A 20,900-nucleotide genomic window follows, 5' to 3' on the forward strand; every position below is an offset into this window, starting at 1 on the left:
AGTTGAATAACCACCCGCACCGACCAGCGCGTAAGTCAGCGATCTTCCATATAAGAGCGGAAGGTGGAAGGCTTACAAAGGCAACGATAGCTAACATGTCATCAGGCCCTAAGTCCATCTTGGTACTACGGCGTGCAGCGAGTCGGAGGACCAAGGCTAAAGCGGCCAGTGCCAAAGTAACAAAGACTGAGATAGAGACATTGATGGCACCGTCATTCATGGTTGCGGGTGAGAAACCAGCTTCGTCGTGGATCACTGGGTAAGCAGCAGCAGAAGGGCGGAGTTTGTTGTGTCAAAGTAATGATAATAGCCCTGGCAAGAACAAGCTAATATTAATAATTGATGTCAGAGAGACATGTTGAATGTACCCCTTGAAACGTGAATATTGGACTGAGATTGGTCCGGCCCGTGCTCTGCGCTCTTGCAGGAGGGCTTAGACTAAAACTCTGAATACAAGCTTTGAACCCAGCCCCGGAGAAGAGTGGAAGGTTGCCACCAAGCACAGATTCGACCAAGATATCCGGACTGATGTAGACCGTTTAGTCTGTCAGCCACGTGCCTGAGGAGTGCTGCCATGCCGTGCTCGGACAGACCTTAATTGGCGCTGACTATGGTTAAGAGTTGATCCAGTGCTGAGTCGACAGGGGGAAGCTGGTCTGTCAACCGTCCGTGTCATTTAACCGAATCGAGTCAAATTCAGTTCGATCCAATGCCCGGATTCGGACCAGCAACGTGCAATGACGAGAGCAACCTTCTTGGCATTTCATTGACATCCATTCCCATCGCCCTGCATTTCCCTCACCCTAGTCCTGTCTAGGTTAAACTGCGCCCGCAGCCGCAAATTCACCTACACAGCCAAATTGCTGGGGTTTTCCTTACGTATCCCTGTTCCGACAAAAATATCCGAAAGGAGAATTTGACTGGTGCATCTTGCAGGCTATTTTGGCCGCCAAAGGAAAGTATGAAGCCGGATGGGTGGATATTGGGCATCTTGGAAAACGTTCATTACTCAGATGCAACAAACCTCTCAGGGGAGATAGCCCATTACGGTAAAACCGGACAGATGGAGACGGACCAAGGGCCGACCACGCTCCTTGACAATTTGTCAAGTGTTTGGTTTTCCCTAAGATTAGGCCTCATTATTGTAGAACGACTTAGCCCCGAGGCTTTCATACTACAATCCATCGGCTCCCCTGGCGGGTTATGTTATAAGCTGGCTGCATGAAGAATTAAAGAGTATTCTCGCTTAGCGCTTGTGTTGTGAAATCGCACAGTAGATCTGCAGTCATATATAGGCATCGTTCAGCGAAGCCTCACAACTCCCCCTTATCAAGTTTATAGCGTCAGCTCCCTCCCGCCATGCCCACCACTTCGCAAGACCAAAGCTGTTTTCTGCAGCACTCGACCATGCCAGAAGGCCGACAGACTACCAGAGCTCTCCTTCCATCAATCCGTCAGGTTTGTATTCGAGAACGCTGGCAGCTTAACCACTTACAAACCTTAGGTTGTTCATGGACTACCAACACCTTCCCAGACTCCACAGTTAGCCCTGGTAAAGGGTCATGGTGGTGTGATCCCGAGTTTATCGAGCCCGCCAGCAGAGCTGTATATTCAAGATAAGTTCAGCAGGTTGCAAAATAAAGGAACCCCCAAAAGCGAGGTAGCCAGATTGATTTCTAAGTCCAATGGTAAGTATCTTTGCCGTTCTTTCCCCGTGAATGGCTTCGCTGACCATACTTTGACAATCTAGCAGCGCCAGATAGCTTGGCGCTTCGCATCGGATTCGTTACCCAAGAAAAGATGAATAGCGGTCATGGGCGAGAGCCTCCAGCGTCGGCCAAGTGCCTTACAAACCTAGAAAAAGCCTACCTGACGCCTGCATCCCGAAATTGCCCCAGCGTTGACAAAAGGAACCTGACATCACGCTCGGCCACAAATATCCAAAACTCTCGTGCATCTGCACACCAACCAAGTGCTGCCAGTCGCCAACATGTGACTAAACGTGGCCTTCTATCTACCAATAATGCCCGACGGCTACAACATTTCCCGCGCGGGACAGAAAACTTTCTGCTACATAACCCAAACGACACCCACTCCAGAAATCAAGGCACAGGAACCGTAGGTCATGGCATCGAGAGACGAAAACGGTGCAACCATCTTCCAAAGCGGATGGTGGAGGCTTTAATAGCCTCCTTTGCAAAGCGTATCGAGAATATATAGCTGATTAGAGATCAAGGAGAGAAAACAAACTGACAAAAAGATATTGAACTAAGAGCACGTCCTACCCACGCGCATTTGATAGAGAACGGCATAGTTAAGGGCAGAGACTTTAGGCCTCTTCCACGTCAACGCCACTTGTGGAAGGGAGGTTCCATTGCCCAATGAACCTGCGAATACCGGTCTGATTAGCCCTGTTGATGCATTGCCTGAGAAATATCATGTATTATGTCCTTGATTTGGCTTCGACAAGGCCCTGCTGCTACCACCAAGAAGTTTCCGGCACCGCTTGGGTATTTTAGCATGGACAGTCCCCAACGTCACGCCTCAACATACATTGTGTTCGGCTATGACGGCGGTCATAGGCATCACCTAACTTTGTAGATGTGAATCTTGGTTCCCAAGTGCGACAGTGCTCACTTCATTCGAGTGTCCCTGTCGTAAATTTAGATCCGCGGTTGGCGCTCCTTCATCGCCGAGATGCTCGCATGATTCTACTCCGTTGCCAGTCATGTCTTGGGGGTGCCTCGACCTTGCGCATCCAATGGTCTCAACGTTGTTAAGGCCGTCGGTGATTCTGTTGCTCATCGTGTGCCGTCTGAAGAGGCCGACTAACAATCGCGCCAAGGGCCGGAGAGTTGGGAGGCACGCGCTAACACATCCGATAGAAATTTCCACGTCACTCCACCACCAGACACAAGCAACAAGTCCTCCCAAGGTCAGTAGTTGCTGGCAGCAACAAGGTCTCTGCGGACCGTTTACTTACGGGTGAAGTCCCCATCTTCGCCGCCGCGCAAGTCGAGCAGGCACCGGAGCCGCAGACAACTGACGATAACCACGCTAAAACATGATCAGTCCACCAGCGTAATGCTTCAGAAGGGGAAAATATTACAAGCCTCCGAGGAGAAAAATGCCAGAAACAGCCATCTTCCGAGCTCTGCTCAGCCGAAGCAGGGAAACCTGGCGGACAGGCAGGGCCAGGATTGCCACGTCGGTAACGATATTCGGGACCGCGACGCTGGTAAACCATATGCCTTTATCAATGCATGTACCCTCTGTGGTGGACATGCCCCAAGCCTTCCGGACGGGCCGACATTGGAATATGGCGAGGAGACAGACCGCGATCCACCACATGAGAACGATAACACCAAGCGAGTATCCACCAACCTTCATGGATCTTAATGGAAATATTCGACAGTACATGACCAAGATGGAGGCTTTGAGGAGGGCGATACTGGTAGCATAGAGGATGTCGCCCACGGAAAGATACTTGTGCCTGTCAGTCTTACATGCAGGACGGAGCATCGAAAGGACATACCAATACTGCTCTGCTAAATACCCTAGGTTCTGCCATCAGATTGGCAGCGAGGTGTTTTCCAGAGCCTCCCCGATAGACCGCTGTTGCCCAGCGGTTAGCATCGTCAGCTCGTCATGATATGGGCTCGAATTGCTTTCCAACAATACCGATAACGATAAAGCCATAAATAAATAACTGAATTGAAGATTAGTACAGGCAGGTTATGTTGACTCGGAACTCCTACCATGGCAGAAATAACAATCGAGTCGTCAAGTCCATGTTTTATTCGTGTATATGTTCTCGCCCAGACCCGCAAACCAACGAACAATGTCGCGAGCAAGCCCATGGCAATACTCATTCTGATGATAAATGGTCCATCATCATAGGCAAGGAATTGTGGTGTCAGATCCGGTCGGGACGTCATTCTACTATTCGAGGCCGTCCACGGAGAAGGAATCCACCCCGGCGACGTGTCTTGGGAACTGCCGGCAGTCCGTCATGCATGCGGCGTGAATTTTAGCAGCGGCTGAGGCCAGGAATAACAGAAGCCCAATATTTGTATTGACTTGTGTGAAAAATCGTCCGTGATCAGAGTGATTAGCGCGTTCCGGTCCCACAGGCCACTTGACCTTGAAGTACCGTAAAAACTCACGAAATCGACCGCGCCATGTGGATCCAGGAAGCTACGCTCATTCGTCTAGAGGCTCTTAGTGAAATGTCAGATCTTTATTTGCAGCTTTGCCAATCATAGATCAGAAACCAGCAGAAACGGATCCACCGGGTGCAGTCAATTTCGTAAGTTCTTACGGTATACCTAACGCTTGACTGGGAGGGCTAATTTTGGCCGATGGGAGATCCCCTAAATGCGTTCAAGTTAATCTCTTTGTGTTAAGGTGCCAGTGGTGTCCCTCATAAGGCTCTAAGGCCACTTATAGCTAGAGCTTTCAGCAACGGTTTTCCAAACGCCAAGTCCCGTAAATCATAAGAGGTATCTTCACACAGTATAGTCGCAAGGTAATACATTTTTGTGGTCAATTAAAGTTCTGTCTGTCATCGACATATCAATGGCCGAGTAATCAACTAGCACCTCAACACAGCACAGGAGATAATTGGTTCAACCCACGCGTGCCTTTCCACCACGCTTCGTGCTCGAACTCAGTGTGCCGTATTGAGGGCGATGGGTGACATGGCTTCGGAAAGTAACGTAACGCAGTCTTCCTGAAGGAAGTGGTCAAGCGAGGCACCCTGGGTACTCTGCCTCTTTTAATTCCAAGAGGTGCTATAGTACTTGCTAGATACGCACATACACGATGGAGTGAGTGTATTAAGATGTGGAGCAGATTATTATGATGTTGTCACGTTGTGTGTTTTACATAATGGGGCGTGCGATCGTTATAGCAGTGATACTCCAGTCGGACCCCAGTACAAGATGTATATGGGACTTAGAGCGGGGAAGCAACTCAACTCAGAACATACACACATTCAATGAGACACCCGGCAAAATCAGGGCTTGTAACAGATGTTATTGATTGTCGACTTGATTCTTTTTGATCAGTCTGTCAGGGAGGGGTTGGTTCAATTCCCCCTCCTTTTCTGGATACAAGAATAGTATTGTGATAAAGGAAATTGGAGCCCTCCCCAGCCGCCAATCTAACAGTACCCAACCTGACCCAACCCTGACCTGTTACCATAAGCCAACCACGGGCTCAGATTGAGGAGTCGGTGGAAGGTGAGATCGTCCTCCGTTGAGGCTTGGGTAATATGCCGCACGCAGGAGAGGGATAACGACTTCTCCAGCGTGGCATTAGTAGGCTACATCAGATCGCTTACGAGAAAGCTTAACGCATTAGTAGTCTCTTTACATAGAAGAACGGTCGTCACGGTAGCCAACTGTCCCGTGGCTACGAAACTCTCTATCCTGTGCTGTTGAAGGTTACCAATGGGGGTCACCTCCCCGCACAGTACAGAGGATGTGGTGCGAGCTCTCGATAAACCTTGATATGTTCCCCGCATTTGACTAGCCTGTATTGGGGCTTAGTCTCTGCCGTATTATCCAGCTTTGCGAGTCATGCCAGCATATGAGTGGTTCGGACAGAGAACTGGGTATCGGGCGAAGGGAGACAGACGCCAGAACAGATACAGACTGGTGCGACGCAATGAGTCAATACAGCCTTAATGCTTCATAAGCCCAGTGCCAATGAATAACGATGCGGGAAGTGGAAAACTGGAGTAAATCCTACCATACCGTCGCCATTCGCGCGTATGCTTACCTCTCCGTCTTGGATCTTTTTGCATCTCAGCTATCTCATTCCACCTGATACCTTGCGTATGCTCGATTCCATATAACGACAACCTGTGTCGCACACAAGCTACCTTTGCATATATGAAACTTGCGATGGCCTCTCAGATGTCATGGAGGAAGCCTGATACTGGACGCTCCAGGTCGGGATGCGCAAACTGCAAGGCCAAGCACGTAAGCAACGGTTGAGATATCAGTAGCTCCACATATCTCTAACAAAATCGTCACTAAACAGGTCAAATGTGACGAGGCAAAGCCAAATTGCAAAGCGTGTCTTTCGCGGGGTGACACATGTAGTGGTTACCTCAAAGTCTTCAGGTGGTCCAACAAACACGAGAAACTGCCGAAAGGTAAGCATCAGCCTTCTGTGCGGCCTTCTTAGGCCTCAGTTCTTACTCCCAACTTCCACCCTGGTATGATCAACTGGGAATCCTGAACTGAATCCGGAGGCGACTGGATGCAGCCACTTCCGGACTGGAATACGAACTTTTTCGGCTTATCTGACGATGCCGTGTGGGAGACTTCCATCTCTCAACCCAGTATTGATGAACAGTTTAGAGATGTCCAGTGGTGCACTGATTCATCTGGTTTTGCCAATGCCGCTGATGGTTCATTTTCAACCAACGTCCTCGGTGGTGTGGAAGGGTTGAATATTTTCGACAATCTATCTCGAGGCAGTTCAGACCTGGGTCTCTCGCCTCCTCGGCTCGAGGACACTGGCGTCCCCCCACCATCGTACATGTTTCAACATCTCTCATTGAGTACTGGTTCCACGAGGTCTGCGGGATTTGGTCCCAATACGATTCCGACAAAAACTTCAACCGCATAATAGCCGCCGCCTTTTGGTCTAGCTCCGAAGCTGTTACTATCAGTCTTGAAAACATGTCAGAAGCCCACCTCTCGTCAAAAGTACCCCATATGAGACAGACGTCAGTGTCCCTAATGAAATCTGCCACAAGAATCATCAAGGCCGAACTTCTTAGCTTTCAGCACTCGAACGAGTTCACATCAGTCCCCACAGGCCTTCTCTTTGCTCTGCTCTGCATAAGCACTAGCGTCTGCTGGCTCTACCCTGATCACCTAGGAAACTTACGAGAGGCTAAAGGTCTTCTGCATCAAATAAACAGACAGAAACGAAGCCTGTGCGAGAAGGACTTCAAGCTCTTGCATGCCTTCAACAAAAGCTGGACCTACTACGATATGCTTTTATCCGTGGCCGCCGGGAATGGCCCGCGAGGTACAAGCGAAATGGAGAGTGTCGACGACATCAGCGCCGACGGTTACTCAACTGCCGAACAAACACAGTTGGATATCGATCAGGAATCACCTCATCCTTGGACCGGCGTCTCAACTACAATATCAAGACTATTCACTCGAACGATGAAAGTGTGCCACAACTTTCATTTCAACGTTAAGCAACACAGTACAATCACGGCACATAATTTAACTACTGCTTTAAAACTCATTAAGGAAGCAAAGGCCATCGAGGAGCGATTGATACATCTGGACTTTGAAACCTCTCAGCCGGTGGGAGAGACCGGGGATGAGAGAACGCCATGCGGACATCTGGTTAATATAGCCGAAGCGTACCGGCTAGCAGGGCTATTGCATCTCTATCAGACCTTTCCAGACTAGGTCACGCAACGGTTACCCAGCAGCATCCTGACAGGCCAGGGAAATACAGGGACAGCCGGGGACGAGTTGGTCATTCCCTTAGGTCTACGTCTTGTCAAGATTTTGAAGCAGCTCCCTCCAGACTCCGGCAGCAGGATGACCCAGCCTCTCCTCTGCATCACTGCTAGCATAGGGCCCCGATTCACCTCTTCAAGCGCTACCCCGACCATTGAAGCCTGCGATATGTCAGATTACATCAACTATCTCTGCCGGGTAGACAAGGATACTGAGCAACTGAGTTCTGTAACCAGATCAGAATTAGAGATTGACAATGCGCGACAGTTTCTTCTATGTCGGCTCAATGCCCTCGAAATGGCCCTGCCGCCCTGGCCAGTTGTCGTGGCGAGGAACCTTGTAAAATCTATTTGGAACGCATACGATAGTAATCGGCCTGGCGTTAACAATGTTCATTGGATTGATATTATGGAGAGGCAAGGCTTACGTTCCTTATTTGGATAACCAAGGACAATGTAAAGTACTTGTTAGAGAGCCGCAGAGTCGAAACAAGTAGAAAGCCCCATCAGGGGGGTTATAATGTACATAGTGAAACCGTTAAGGCTAATAGGGGATATAAGGTAAGACCAGTATACAACGGTTGCACCTCTGTTAGAGGTTCTCTTATTTTGCAACCTGCTGAACTTATCTTGAATATACAGCTCTGTTGACGGGCTTGATAAGTGTTGAACAGGTACTGGGGTCTCAGGTGCAAGCAGGGATACTTTAAGATTACAACCGAAATGGTAAAGCCTCTAAGGGGGCAGAATTTAACACAACACAACATTAATCTACCAATCTGGATCAATGGGCCAAATACATCTAATGTCTAACAATATCCTCGGTTATTTAGGATAACCTTATACTTCCTGACGATTTAGCCGATATTAGCCAAGTATGAGAGGTTATTTTTGGCAATTGATAGGGGGGCATGACGAATTGATACGCGGGCATGATCCTTAGGGGGGCATGACTTTTTGTAACACCTGATTCGTCAATTTCGTTTTTGTTAGTGTCGGCAGAATTCTGTCAGAGCTTCCTAAGTACCTCCTGTTGCATATGCCTCTCCCAGATTATCACACGAGTGCACCACAAGAGTCAGAGGGGTGTTACAGATCCGTTGCAGGTTCGGCAGGTCTAGTATCATAGCCTCTCCTCGTCAAATATAATGAGGACGAAGAAGACGAGGGGACAGGGATGAATCAATCAATAATCTGTTCTTTATCTTGAAATCATCATTCATCTTGACTTACCACCCTCGTATCCGACACCTCGAGCTTAGCTCGCCCTTAATCTTACCTTGGTAACCAATGCGACGCCATCAAGTTTTCTCTCCATCAGCAAGCTATCCACTCCTGAGTCTCTCAATCCTCGATGATTAGAACCTTCACCACGTCCCAATCTGAGCCTCCTTCCAGCTCAGAGAGCAATCCGAGATGCCGAACTCGCAGTCCTAGTCCTAGCGATCAATTGCAAGCCCGAAAACGACGGCGGCAGAGCCGACAATCCAGGTTCAGCCCGCCGTTACTCGCGAATAGACCTCGCTCAGCGAGCAGCATTAGAACAAGTATCAGCCAATATTACGGAGTCGGCGACGAAGATATACTCGGAAATCTCTTTGCATCTTATCCACAGACCTTTTTAACCGCTTCACAGCCCTATGAATCGCAAGGGCTTCATAAGCTACCATGGGAGCTCCGTTTCGATTACGAGATATACCTTTCGAATAACTTCCTAACCCAAGGAAGACGGCAGCAGCAAGTCAGAATCCCTATACCAAGGCCAGAAACCGACCTACTACCTTCCTCCTCTCCGCCTCAATCAGCACGGGAGCAATCATCACCCACAAAGGCCGAGTTTCAATCTGCCCTAAAGCTAGTACGAGAAGTAATTAGGACGGATCAGAAGCTTACCCTCAAGCCCGCTCAGTCATACGAGCAAGTACGCCAATAGCAAGAGAAATAGGGTTACTCGCCACTCAGTTCAGATGCGCTTAAACCGCCTCCTCCCTACTCACCGCCCCGAGAGCCGTCCACCTAAGCAGTATCCCCTCAAAAGATCAGATCTTCTCCTCTTCGGATTTCCTCGTCCCCTGCCCCCGACCCGATTCCAAACCCACCAATCCCAGGCAACCCAGCGCCATCAGCCGAAGCTCTATTTAACTTAATAAACACCTTTGCGAAAGAGAGTGGCTTTGGTATTGTCCGACGGAACGCCTACTTATATAACGGTCGGAGGATGAGATATTCTTTCCAATGTGACAGATACGGAGAACCACGGCCTAGCAGAGGTGCAGGTCTTCGGCAACGGAAGTCCCGGAAGTGCGGATGCAAGTGGATGGTGATAGCCGAGGCTCTAGAAGAGGGCAAGTGGCTCCTATGACAACACCTAAACCCGGAACACAGTCAACATAACCATAGGCGTAGTATTAGACCATCTGCATACCCTTCCCATAGACGGCTAACTACACCTATCAGGGCAACTATTAAGTCGACAAGCCGTCAGGTCAGTACCCAGGCCCGTAACATACAGGCTGTAGTCCAAGAGCAACACCCCGAATTAACCTTCACGCAGAGGGATATCTATAACGCCTGGGCTCTCATTAATCGAGACAAGTTAAATAGCTACACTCCTACTGCAGCACTAATTAAGCTATTTAATGAGATGGACATTCCTTACGTCATTAAGTGGGCAGATAATGAGCTAAGCTGCCTCGTTGGCCTTATCTAGACCTTTTCCTATTATCTCTAGATATAGAAGCGGTTTCCTGAGGTTATTAGCTTCGATAACATATATAACACTAACCGCTTCAAGCTTCCATTATTCCAGGCAATAAGACAGACTTACCTTGGTTCTATCTTCAATACGGCTTTCGGTCTAATCAACAACGAGAGACAGGAGGGGTTCTAATTCCTCTCTAAGAGTATTCAATAACTAGCAGAGCAGCACTCCATTTGCCAACCAGACATCATTATTACCGACTTCGACGATCAGATAAAGGCCGCCCTGAATGATCAGTTCCCTGATGTATAGCAGCAGCTCTGTATCCACCATATTAATTCGAATATCCTGCTTAAATCAAAGCAAAAATAGGTCAAGGGCCGCAGTAGTAGCAGTAGTCCCGACAGCAGCGACGAGGATAAGTCTACTCCACAGGTACGGGCTAAGCTTAGCCCGAAAGACCAACAGTTAGTCTACGCGCCAACATCTAAGGATATCCCTTATAGCTATCAAGGGGTTCTCATAATATAGAAGCTCGTCTTATTTGCCGAGACTAAGGACGCTCACGAGAAGGCATAGAGAAACCTCTGTAAGGAATTTAATAACCAGCGGGCTATCCTCTGGTATCTCCATAGAACCTATATGCCTATAAGGGCCTAGTAGGCACGCTGTTTTATTCATAAGTATCGCAACTTTGGCATCCGCGTTACCTCTGGCACAGAAGCAAGCAACAACAACATCAAGAGCTACCTTCTAAACGGTATAAGCCACCTATATCGACTTATCGAAGCTATGCAGGATATAATGAAGGACCAAGAGCGGGACTTCAACGATACCTGCGCAGCAGACGAGGTACTCACCGCTCGCAAGTATATAGGGTCTAGCTCGGAGTATCTAGGCGAACTCCAGACAGCAATATCATCGAAGGGCCTTAGGCTAATCAACAAGCAATATTGCTTAGCTCGCAAAGCGATGCCGACTGGTAAGAATCCGTTCCCGGAGCCTCTCGGGGCTGCAACAACAACTGTTCGGTCTCTGTCGAGCTCGGTATACCTTGTTGCCACTGCTCTCCGTGGCAGGCCCAAAAACACCACACAGGCTGTTCCAGCAAGGCTAGACATCGGAGCAAGCAATCGGCAGAGTAGTCAACCAGCCAGCCAGGGCCCATTAAGGCGTAGGCGAGGTCGACTACCGGGTAGTCTAAACAGGTCGACTCTGGCCAGAGTGGAACTCGATGCGAGCCAACATGCCAGTAGCCAGGCCAGTAGCTCAAATCAGTGCCAGAAACGCAGCCAGTCGGGTACCCTTGGAGCGGGGAGAACTACAGGAGGACGTGCCAGCGGACGGAAGACGCAACCCAGCATTCGGAGACGAAGGAGTCAATAGGAGCTGCTTAATAGCGACGAGGAGATTCTTCCTTCCATAGTAGTAAGAGGAGGCATAGATAGCTGCTCTTAATAGAATTGGCCTTATTCTATAGGTATCGAAAATAATACTTTGTTTTAATGGCCGAATGCGAGCTATTTTAATAGGCCGGCTTGGTCCGGTTGCTTCTGCAGAGATCTGGGCTTGTTAAGAGAGCCGGCTTCACCGCCTTTTCTCAAAGGTATTTATGGGTCTACGAAATTTAGCCCAATCAGGTGTTACAAAAAGTCATGCCCCCCTAATGGTCATGCCCGCGTATCCATTCGTCATGCCCCCCTATCAATTGCCTTATTTTTAGCTGCTAGTAAGATGGCCTTAGGGTTGCATATGAATCTAGATGCTGAGATTATCCCCATATATCAGGTTTTACCCTCTTGGTACCGTGCTGGCCTTATCAAGGATCTGGATCTATTACTTAAGTTATACCTTGAAAGTAAGTCTGATGTCGGTTATAGCACTCTAAGTAATTATAAGCTGGCGCTTATTAAGATAAAATAGTTATTACAGGGTGAGGATAGCGCCAGTGAGGTTGACGATTTATTATAGCAGTAATAGGCTGAAGAGTTAGTATTAACCTCGAAAAGTGAGGCTATATGGGTCTTATAAGGTTATAAATAGCTTTAAAATCTACTTATATATCTACTTATAAATCTATGTATATATATCTATTCTCCTCCGGTCGAATATATATTATATCTACTATATAATTGTCTGAAAAATCATATATCTACTCTACTTGGTCTAAAGTAGAGTAGATATAATTGTTCTGACCCTTAGATGTTGGATGTTTTGGCCCGCTTAAGCAGGCATATGGCCGACAGATCGAGAAGAGAATGAGGGCAGATATAACGCATATCACCAAGGAAGCTTTCTTCTCTGCATTTCTAGCCGTATTTGAAGACTCTATGATAGTAAAGACTATTCGAAGGGGTTTCAGAGGAGCAGGTCTCGTACCTTTGAACCCGCAAAGTGTGATTTCCAAGCTTGATGGGAAGCTACAAACGCCGATACCAGTTTTAGGGATCGGCAAGCTGCCGGTATTTTGGGTATCTAAGGACCGAACAATCCGGTTGAGACAAGCCTATAATCTGAATTTATGAAGTATCGGATCTCTTGATATGAGGGAAGCTCTCCGATATCAATTTTATATGTTGTTGACCAGTTTGTTAAAGGAGCCCAAGGAATCATGCATCAAATCGCTTTGCTAAGGTTGGAGAATTAGGTTCTTCGGCAGGAGAATGCGACACTTAATCGATGACGTGCCAAGAAGAGAACCCTGAAGAAAGGAGGAAGCCTAACCCTAGGCCAAGGGCAGGATTTGGAGGGCCAGAGCCAGGTAAATGTGCAGTTAGAAGAAGAAAGCCGTCGAACTGGTAGTCGGAAGCGTAGGTCAGAAACAAAAGAACGGCGATGTATTATTTGCCGAAAGACAGGACATAACGCACGATTCAGGAAGATGTCAGGTAAAAGTAGCAGTATCTCCAGAACGGATTCCTAACTGATTTGGGCCGATTTAAAATGTTGTCGTTCTTCCAGGGATAGAGAGTCACAAGATAGTGGAAAATTGACCGCTCGCTTATCATGTACGTTACTCATGCCAAGTAAAAATGCCGCCGGGAATCTGTAAACTCTCCATAATCACCCATCTTTAGTATTCCGTTATATCATGTATATGCATAGTTTTTCTCTCTTTCTTTCTTTCCTGTTTTTTCTATTATATTTCCTTCCATCAGTTGCTTTAAGCAGCTCGGCCTGAGGCCTTGTACTCGCCACTGGAGCTGTCGCTACTCTCAACACCGTTGGTAGCGGCCTCGTCCTGGTTATACTTGTCCCAGTTGGCTAAAATAGCACCAATCTTAGGCGAATTGGTCAGCTTGTACACATCCTCAAAGTACTCCTTGGTCAGCGCGAACGGCTTGGCCGTCACGTTGGGGATGTACTTTCCGACCAGCTTGGAGGGATCGATAGATGTCTTGTTGATCTTCTTGAGCAAGAAAGATCGGAAGGGTTTGACACCAGACCGAAGGAAGGTCGAGTGGAAGGGCACATCGATACCACGGAGGGGGATTGTAGCAAAGCCACGCTCCAGCTCAAGAGGAGTGGGCTTGGCAAGCGTCTTCTCAGCACAGCCACGAATGATCTCGCGGAGGTGTCCCTTGACCTCCTCAATGTTGTCCTTGACTTCTTCAATGGCGATCTTCTGGACCTTGATAAAGTTGGCCACACCGGCAAGAGTGTCGAGCGCACGCAGGTCACCAGCGCACACGTACTGCATGTTGGCAATGTTGTAGTTGACAATCTCAAGGAGCCAGCCAGTCTCCTCGGCAATTTTGTCAACAATAAACTGGAGAGCAGCCTCGTTGAAGGTCTTGCTGATGCGGCTGGGGTTGACAGCACACATGGAGTAGTTAGATCGGCCAGCAGCATCACGCTCGACGGCAACCTGCATGGTGAGACCACGGTAGAACACAACGGATACCAAACTCTCAATTGGCATGACCTCAGCAAGGGCAGCAAGGGCCGAGTATTCGCCGAGAGAATGACCAGCGAAGGTGCTGTTGTTGGACACAAGTCCCTTGGCCTTCATATCCTCGAAGCTGGCCTTCTCCATGAGGGTAAGGGCAGGCTGGGTGAACTGCGTGGCCGAGAGAAGGCCAGTAGGTGAACGGTAGATGTATGAGGTAGTGGTCTCGTTAATCTCCTTGAAGATTTTCTCAGACTTGATGCTACCATCCGCAGCGACAGTCTCGAAAGTCATCGCCATGTAGTTCTGGCGGATAGCCTTGCCACGAGGCCCACCAAAGTGAATGGTGAGCTCCTTGGGGTTGTTCTTGACAATGTTGGTGATGGAGAAACCTGAGGCTTATTAGCGATTGCATACTGACTGTGCTTTGTTGATGGTACTTACCGTAAGCATCGAGGAGGTACTTGTCAGCGCGGTCCCAGACCTCCTTGGCAACGGGGCTGCTGGCATACAACTCCATACCCATACCTTGCTCCTGGGAGCCCTGTCCAGTGAAGACATATGCAGTCACAGGTTGTTCGACCTCAGCCTCACCCTCGAGAACCTTATCTTCGGTCTCCTTGTTGCGGACCTCAACCTTGATGATCTTGCGGCCAGAAACCATGCCAGTGTGCTGGAGCTTGACCTCGAGCTCATCGTTAGGCAAAACCATGCCGACAAGTGAGGCATGGAAGCTTCGGACACGGCCAATGTTGTTCTCAGCGGCCCAGGTCTCGATCAGGCTTCGTACGGATGCACTAGAGTACATGCCGTGGGTGATGGTGCCAGGGAGGTTGGCATAGCTGGAGAATACACGAGAGACGTGGATGGGGTTGTAGTCACCAGACACGCGAGCGTAGTTCTCGTTGGAGGAAGGGGCTCGAAGGGCGAGAGGAGACATGCCACTGAGAGGGATGGGGTTCTCGAAGTTGATGGGCTGGTCGATAGGCTGGCCATTGCGCTCAAGGTAGTCGACAACGGGGTTGCCGTGAGACTCTCCAGTCTCGTAGTCAACGCTGCCGACCTGGATGATCTCCTTAGTGGGGAGCTCGAGCAGAACCTGGCCTCGGGTCTCGATACTGCTGAAAACAGTCTTGTTCTTGTAGCGAACCAAGCTCTGGAGGCGGAAAGTCAGAGTCTGACCGAGCAGGTCAATGTTCTGAGGAAGCTCGTCGATAGAGAACCACTGCTTGGAGCGAAGGATAGCAACATCCCGTGTGGTGGCGAGGTGAACCTGAATGGGAGTTTCAACCTTTCGCTGGAAGGTGTTCTCGTAGTCAGTATAGGTACCACGGTACAAGAACTGAGAAGTGACCTCCATGACAGGCTTTCCATCACGAACGAGTGTACCACAGACCTCAACCATCTTGCCAGCCTCCTGGTTGATGACGGCGTTGATCTGGGCAGTAGTGGAGACCTCGTCACCCTTCTTGAGAGGTTCTGCGCCGGGGATCATGCGGAACTGGTTGGAAAGATGGACAAGCTTCAGAAGGTCACCATCAATGGTGCGAGGGAAGATAGGCTTGGTAATGGCCTTCCAGCCAATAACAATTGCAAAGTCCATGGGAGCATAGACAGTCTTACCAGGTCGGTCGACAAAAGCCTCACCGTGGTTGCCAACAGCGTGCACGAAGTCGTTGATGGCCTCGCCAGTGATGGTAGTCTTACCACCATCGAACTTAGCAGTGACATCAGCGTCGAGGTCGAGGGGCTCCTCGCCGAACCACGCCTTCCAGTAAAACTCCTTGATGCGGTCGTTGCGACCCTCCATAACCTCACGGATAGGAGAGTATCCAGCCTCCGGATGGTAGGTGAACTCCAAAGGCAGAGCAGCAGGCTTGCCGAGAGCAGTGGTCTCCTTGATCATGTTGACCTGGATCTTGTTCTCACCAATGAGCTTAACCTCGATGACATCGATGTACTGGTTGTGACGGGGCTGCTCACGAACAACAATGGTAGTCCTGGAAGGATCATTAGGGTAAGAGATCTCAACAAACAGACCACGAGAAGGAGTAAAAATGCATCGGATAGGGTTGGCCTGAAACTTCTGGCCCTGGGCAACAACATCGGCCATAAGCAGAGCGTGACGCCAGTTACGGTTGGGGCCAGCGACCAGAGACAACCAAGAGTCAAGCTTAGGGAGAGTGGCAGCGGCAGACGATGACAGGCGGTAGGTGTTCTTGTAGTTGTCGTAGGTTACAGTCAAGCCCTCGACGTCTTGAGGCATCTCGGGGTCAACAAGCTTACCACCAAAGTACTCGATGTAGGGGATGGCAGCCTTGTTATTGTTATATAGATCCCGAATCAGGTATTCCACGTGAGACTCATGGATACTGTCGAGAATAGACTGGATGGGCTGATCAATCTGAGTCGAGAACTTGGCAGCGGCAGGACCCTGGAGAATACATGTTCGGCCAACGTCTTGGCCAACAACAGCATCCAAATCCTCGGACTGCCAGAGAGAGTCCTTCTTAAAGTAGAACTCGAAGTTCTCGTCAAGGACAGGGATGAAGTTGACAGGTTTCTGAGCGGGTCGCCTGCATAAGATCAGGAAGTGCTGAACGTCCTGGGCATTCAAGATCTGGGTCTCAGCCTCAGGGTAAGCGGTAAGGATACGGTCGGTCACCTCGAAAGGCTCGTTGAGCTCGGAGTAACTCTGAAGGAGAGATACCTTGCCAGGTGTGGAAGCTAATCGCTCCTCGAGACGATGAATGTAGTCACCGACGAGGAAGGCGTAGGAGTGGTGGATCCAGCGGGACTGGTGCCCGATGTAGAGGAGCTCGACCAGACGTCGCAGAACCTCAGCATACGTCATGTCGGCCAGATCGACAGCATTACCCTCTTTGTTGCGACCGAACCAGACCTTCTGGTAATCATCATTAAGCTTCTTAATGATATAGTCCTTGTTCCTGTTGAGTTCGGTAACCCTCTTTTGCTTGGGTAGGCTGAAGATCTTCTGGTCCATCTCGGCCCAGAAGCGGACTCCACGAGTAGCGAGTTTGTGCATGGGCTCACCCATCTCAGAGCGAACGGTAAGAACCCCACCAGCAGGTCCTTTATAGGTTTGCTCCCAATCGCTGTCCTCGAGGCCAGGGGCGGCAACAATAGCCTCTTTCACGTCATTACTGGTGTGAGCCTCTTTGGCAACCATCATGCGGCTACCGAACAAGCAACCATCGAAAGGCATGGGAGGGTAGCCATACTTCTTGGCCCATTCACCAGTGATGTAGGGATAGGTGTCATCCACACCACCGAAACCACTACCGGCAACAAGGATGATGTTCTCCTGCCGTCGAATACGGCCATACATCTGAAGGATAGGCTGGTGGAAATCCTCGAAAGAGTGATGACCACCACCGCGGCCACCAGTCCACTGGAGCATAATGGGAAAGTGGGGGTTGGCCCTGGCGATGTTGATAACAGACTGGATAGCATCGACAGAGCCGGGCTTGAAACTGATGTGCTTAAGGCCTAGGGTCTCGATATACTCCTGGGCAACCTCCATAGAGGGAACACCAGCACCGATTGTGAGACCCTCAATGGGAACGCCCTCGGATCGAAGCTTGCCGATTAGGGGAATCTGCCAAGCCATGGCACGAGGGTTGACGTAGATCAAGTTGACAGAAATACCACGACCAGCGGGAATAGCCTTCTCGATCTTGGTGATTGCATCGGTCATCATCAAACTATTGAAGTAACCACCACCCGAAAGCTCAATGTGGTATCCAGCGTCCATAGTAGCGGTAACGAAGTCCCACGAAACAGTGGTAGGAGTCATACCAGCGACAATGATTGGAGGGAGACCAAGGAAACGGCTCATCTTGGTGTCCACGTATATTCGGCCGCTCTTGTTCGTCACGAGCTTGGGCCCGAATTCCTCAACCCAATCAATGGCATACTGGACAGCGTTCTCCTCATCTCTGTCAAAGAGCTCTGCCTTGTAGCCGATGTCGCTCATGGCACCATCGACAGTACCAGCCAAGATGACACACACGCCAGTGCCCTCTTTGTTTCGGCTAGTCAGAGCACCAAGACCGGAATCACCACCAGGACCGAAGTCCAGAATGTGAGTGGCACCCGGGAAGACAGTGGCCTTCTCCCAGTTGACGGGGTCACGAGTGATCAAGCGGACAAGGGCAGGGACAATGTTGCCCTTAACTTCCTCTCGAAGATCCTTGCCAGTGTTGGTGTCGAACACGGCAATGCCAAGGTCGCTGGAATCGATTGAGATGTCCTTGAGATCCTCGTCAATCATAGCAGTAGCCTCTCCGAGGTACTTGCTATGGAAGGGTGCAGTGACAGGCAGGAATTGGTTGGCAAAGCGAACCTTTCTCTCAGTGAAAGGAATTCGGCTCTGGTCCAGACCAATGGGAGCTTTGATCTTGCGAAGCTGGGCGTGGAGGCCGTAGAGAGAAGTGGGAGGTCCTGTCACAACCAGGTTTCGGGGGCTATTAAGGAGAGAGATGCTGACGTGGCGGTCTTCGGGCAGGTATTGGTTAGTCGCATCAATGTGCTTCTGAAGCTCAGCCTGAGGAAGATCCCGAATGCTAAGCATGGGAGTGGGAGCACCCTCGCCGTGGTCCTGTGGCTTACGAAGCATATTAGGAGTCATGGAGGTGATGGGGAATGCCTGTTGGCTTCGTGTTCCGATCCAGAAAAGCATGGTAAGGACAGAGCTGGTAATGTATCTCCACGAGTCCCAAGAGTCGGCAGCGGCAGTTGCAGCGGCCATGACAATACCTTGGGAGTGACCAGTGGAACCAGTGATTCTCTCGCGCAGCATACCAGGATGCACACCAAGAACCTTACATGTCACCTCATAATGGGCAAGCTGGACAAGGCCGATAAGAGGGAAACTGACAGGTGCCGAAATGAGATAATCGACATCAGGAGTAGAGTCCTGGTGATGAAGCCAGTTCATGATATCAAGACCCTTGGGGAACATCTTCTCGGCCTTGGGGTTCTTGGAGAGAGTCTGGAGCAGCTCAGCTGAGCGGGTGATAAGATCACCGACAAAGCTTGAGTACGTCTTGAAGATCTCTCGCAATTCATCGAAGTACTCCTCAATATTACCCTGACCGCCGAAAATTGTGTAGATTTCGGCGTCACCATCTCCTAGCTGCTCGGAAAAGGGCTGAAGCGTGAGGCTGATCGGTCGGTTGCACACAGCACGAGCGGTGTAGTAGCTGCGGATGAAGTCGAGCTTCTTGGACTCAATACCGGGCAAACTGGCAGCAATGGCGTGAGCTTCATTGCCACGAAGGAAATTGCGCTCGAACTCGTTGAGAACGAGCTTCAGAACCTCCTCGTAGGAGCCTTGCTCGTCATCTTCACCCTCATCAACCTCGTGAGCAATGAGGCCAAGGTATCTGGCGACCAGGTCGGGAACGGATGATGGCTCGTCATCCTGGGCAAGCTCGTCGGTGGCTTCGGGAAGAGTAGCGACAAACTTGTCTTTCAACTGAGAGGCGTGGAAATGGAGGTTGGTGGGAATGAGAAAAGAGGTCTCGAGAGAGCCGTGGGAGAGAGTCAACGGCCGAAAAGAAGCGCTAGATCTGGGGGTGGAAATGCCCGTTTGAGGGCCTTGACCGGCGCCGTACATGATGAGTGAAGGGTATCGAAGAAATCTGCAGTGGCGAGCAAAAGTGAATGGTTAGTTTGCAATTGGCGGTTGAGACCCTTCTCGGGGGGGGGGGGGGGGGGGGGGGGGGGGGGGGGGTCAATGGTCACAAACCTATCAATTCAAGTCGTAACACACCAGAAATAGGATCTGATGCTTTCCCCAAGGACGCTGGTGAGAAGAAACCGGCAGTCCTGATTTGCGTGATGGCTGGCTGGTCCCCTCAGAGGAGAGAGGGAGTAGAAATTAGTAAGTAGAGAATAGCTTTAGAGTCAGGGGAGCGTGGCGCGACACAAGACAAGACAACACCAGCCAGGCGCAAGGGGATGAGGGGAGGAAGAAAGAAGGAAATGGAGATGATGATGGAAGGGGAAGAGGAAGAGGAAGAAGTCTAAGAGGGACCGCGGTATAACTCAAACACGAGAAAGATTGAGAGTATCTACCGGGAGCCGGCGAAGGGTTGTCGAGGGTCTTGTTGAAGCAGTTGGACTCTTGAAAGGGCTGGCTCAACGAACTGGAATAGCACGCCAAATTTTCAGTTCTGTTGGGGGGTATGGAGGGGTACGTATCCTGGCTTCCTTTTTCGAGTGCACTGTGCAAACAAGAGAGCGACCTTTTTGCTCCCTGTCCACAATCCGGGCTATCTTAGTGTACAGCTCAATGCCGGAGAAGAAACGTATCCACTCCTGCCTTTATGAGACTGTGAGAGCCATTGGCACGGACCGGATCGGCGGCTCGTTTTATTCACCGGGGCCCTGCGACATCAGAAGTGCCCCCTACTGCACGATACTGCTTGCCAAACACGAATAAGAGGGCAATCACGAGCAGCGGTTGGGCTGAGAGAAAGTTTAATGAAGAAGGGCCCTCTACAAGGTGCCGGTATTTTGGTACCACCTTTCCACACGCAGCAGTCCATTGATTCTGCATCGACATGGCCTTACCAAGTGACTTCGGGCCATGAAGGTTTCACTCCTAGCCACTGTTCTCCAAGCGTTCTGAAGAGCTGGAACACCTTTTTGGGGAGGCCGATGAGGCTGCTTTTGAGCCATGCTTGCAGCAAGCGGGTCGACGGAACGCTAATGATTGTTTTTCAATGAGACGTTAATTCGTCCGTTTCGAATAACAGGACCCTCCTTGCAGGCCAATGACT

The 20,900-nt window shown here is 49.9% G+C and overlaps 3 protein-coding genes across 3 annotated transcripts; 2 read left to right on the plus strand and 1 right to left on the minus strand.

Moving 5' to 3' along the window:
* Positions 1-95: 95 nt before the first annotated feature.
* On the plus strand, positions 96-3,399 carry FOBCDRAFT_148606 (uncharacterized protein; the record flags this gene model as incomplete). The annotated part of the gene is made up of 8 exons (XM_054707402.2): positions 96-259; positions 937-1,144; positions 1,296-1,458; positions 1,505-1,605; positions 1,661-1,688; positions 1,754-2,118; positions 2,886-2,935; positions 3,081-3,399. 8 exons carry the CDS (start codon positions 96-98, stop codon positions 3,397-3,399), a joined length of 1,398 nt encoding a protein of 465 aa, XP_054563377.2.
* A 2,510-nt stretch (positions 3,400-5,909) lies between these two features.
* FOBCDRAFT_147327 (uncharacterized protein) lies at positions 5,910-7,946 on the plus strand (the record flags this gene model as incomplete). The annotated part of the gene is made up of 5 exons (XM_059608259.1): positions 5,910-5,987; positions 6,049-6,163; positions 6,263-6,590; positions 6,665-7,340; positions 7,449-7,946. The coding sequence occupies 5 exons, from the start codon at positions 5,910-5,912 to the stop codon at positions 7,944-7,946; spliced, it is 1,695 nt and encodes a 564-aa protein (XP_059466103.1).
* A 5,419-nt stretch (positions 7,947-13,365) lies between these two features.
* Positions 13,366-20,119, minus strand: FOBCDRAFT_233173 (acyl transferase domain-containing protein; the record flags this gene model as incomplete). Its single annotated transcript, XM_031179092.3, has 3 exons — positions 19,850-20,119; positions 14,536-19,822; positions 13,366-14,483 (listed from the first exon to the last, which is right to left on the minus strand). The coding sequence occupies exons 2-3, from the start codon at positions 19,730-19,732 to the stop codon at positions 13,366-13,368; spliced, it is 6,315 nt and encodes a 2,104-aa protein (XP_031044979.2). The 5' UTR covers positions 19,733-19,822; positions 19,850-20,119.
* Positions 20,120-20,900: the final 781 nt, after the last annotated feature.

Source organism: Fusarium oxysporum, chromosome XI, assembly GCF_013085055.1.
Source record: "Fusarium oxysporum Fo47 chromosome XI, complete sequence".
Taxonomy (NCBI): domain Eukaryota; kingdom Fungi; phylum Ascomycota; class Sordariomycetes; order Hypocreales; family Nectriaceae; genus Fusarium; species Fusarium oxysporum.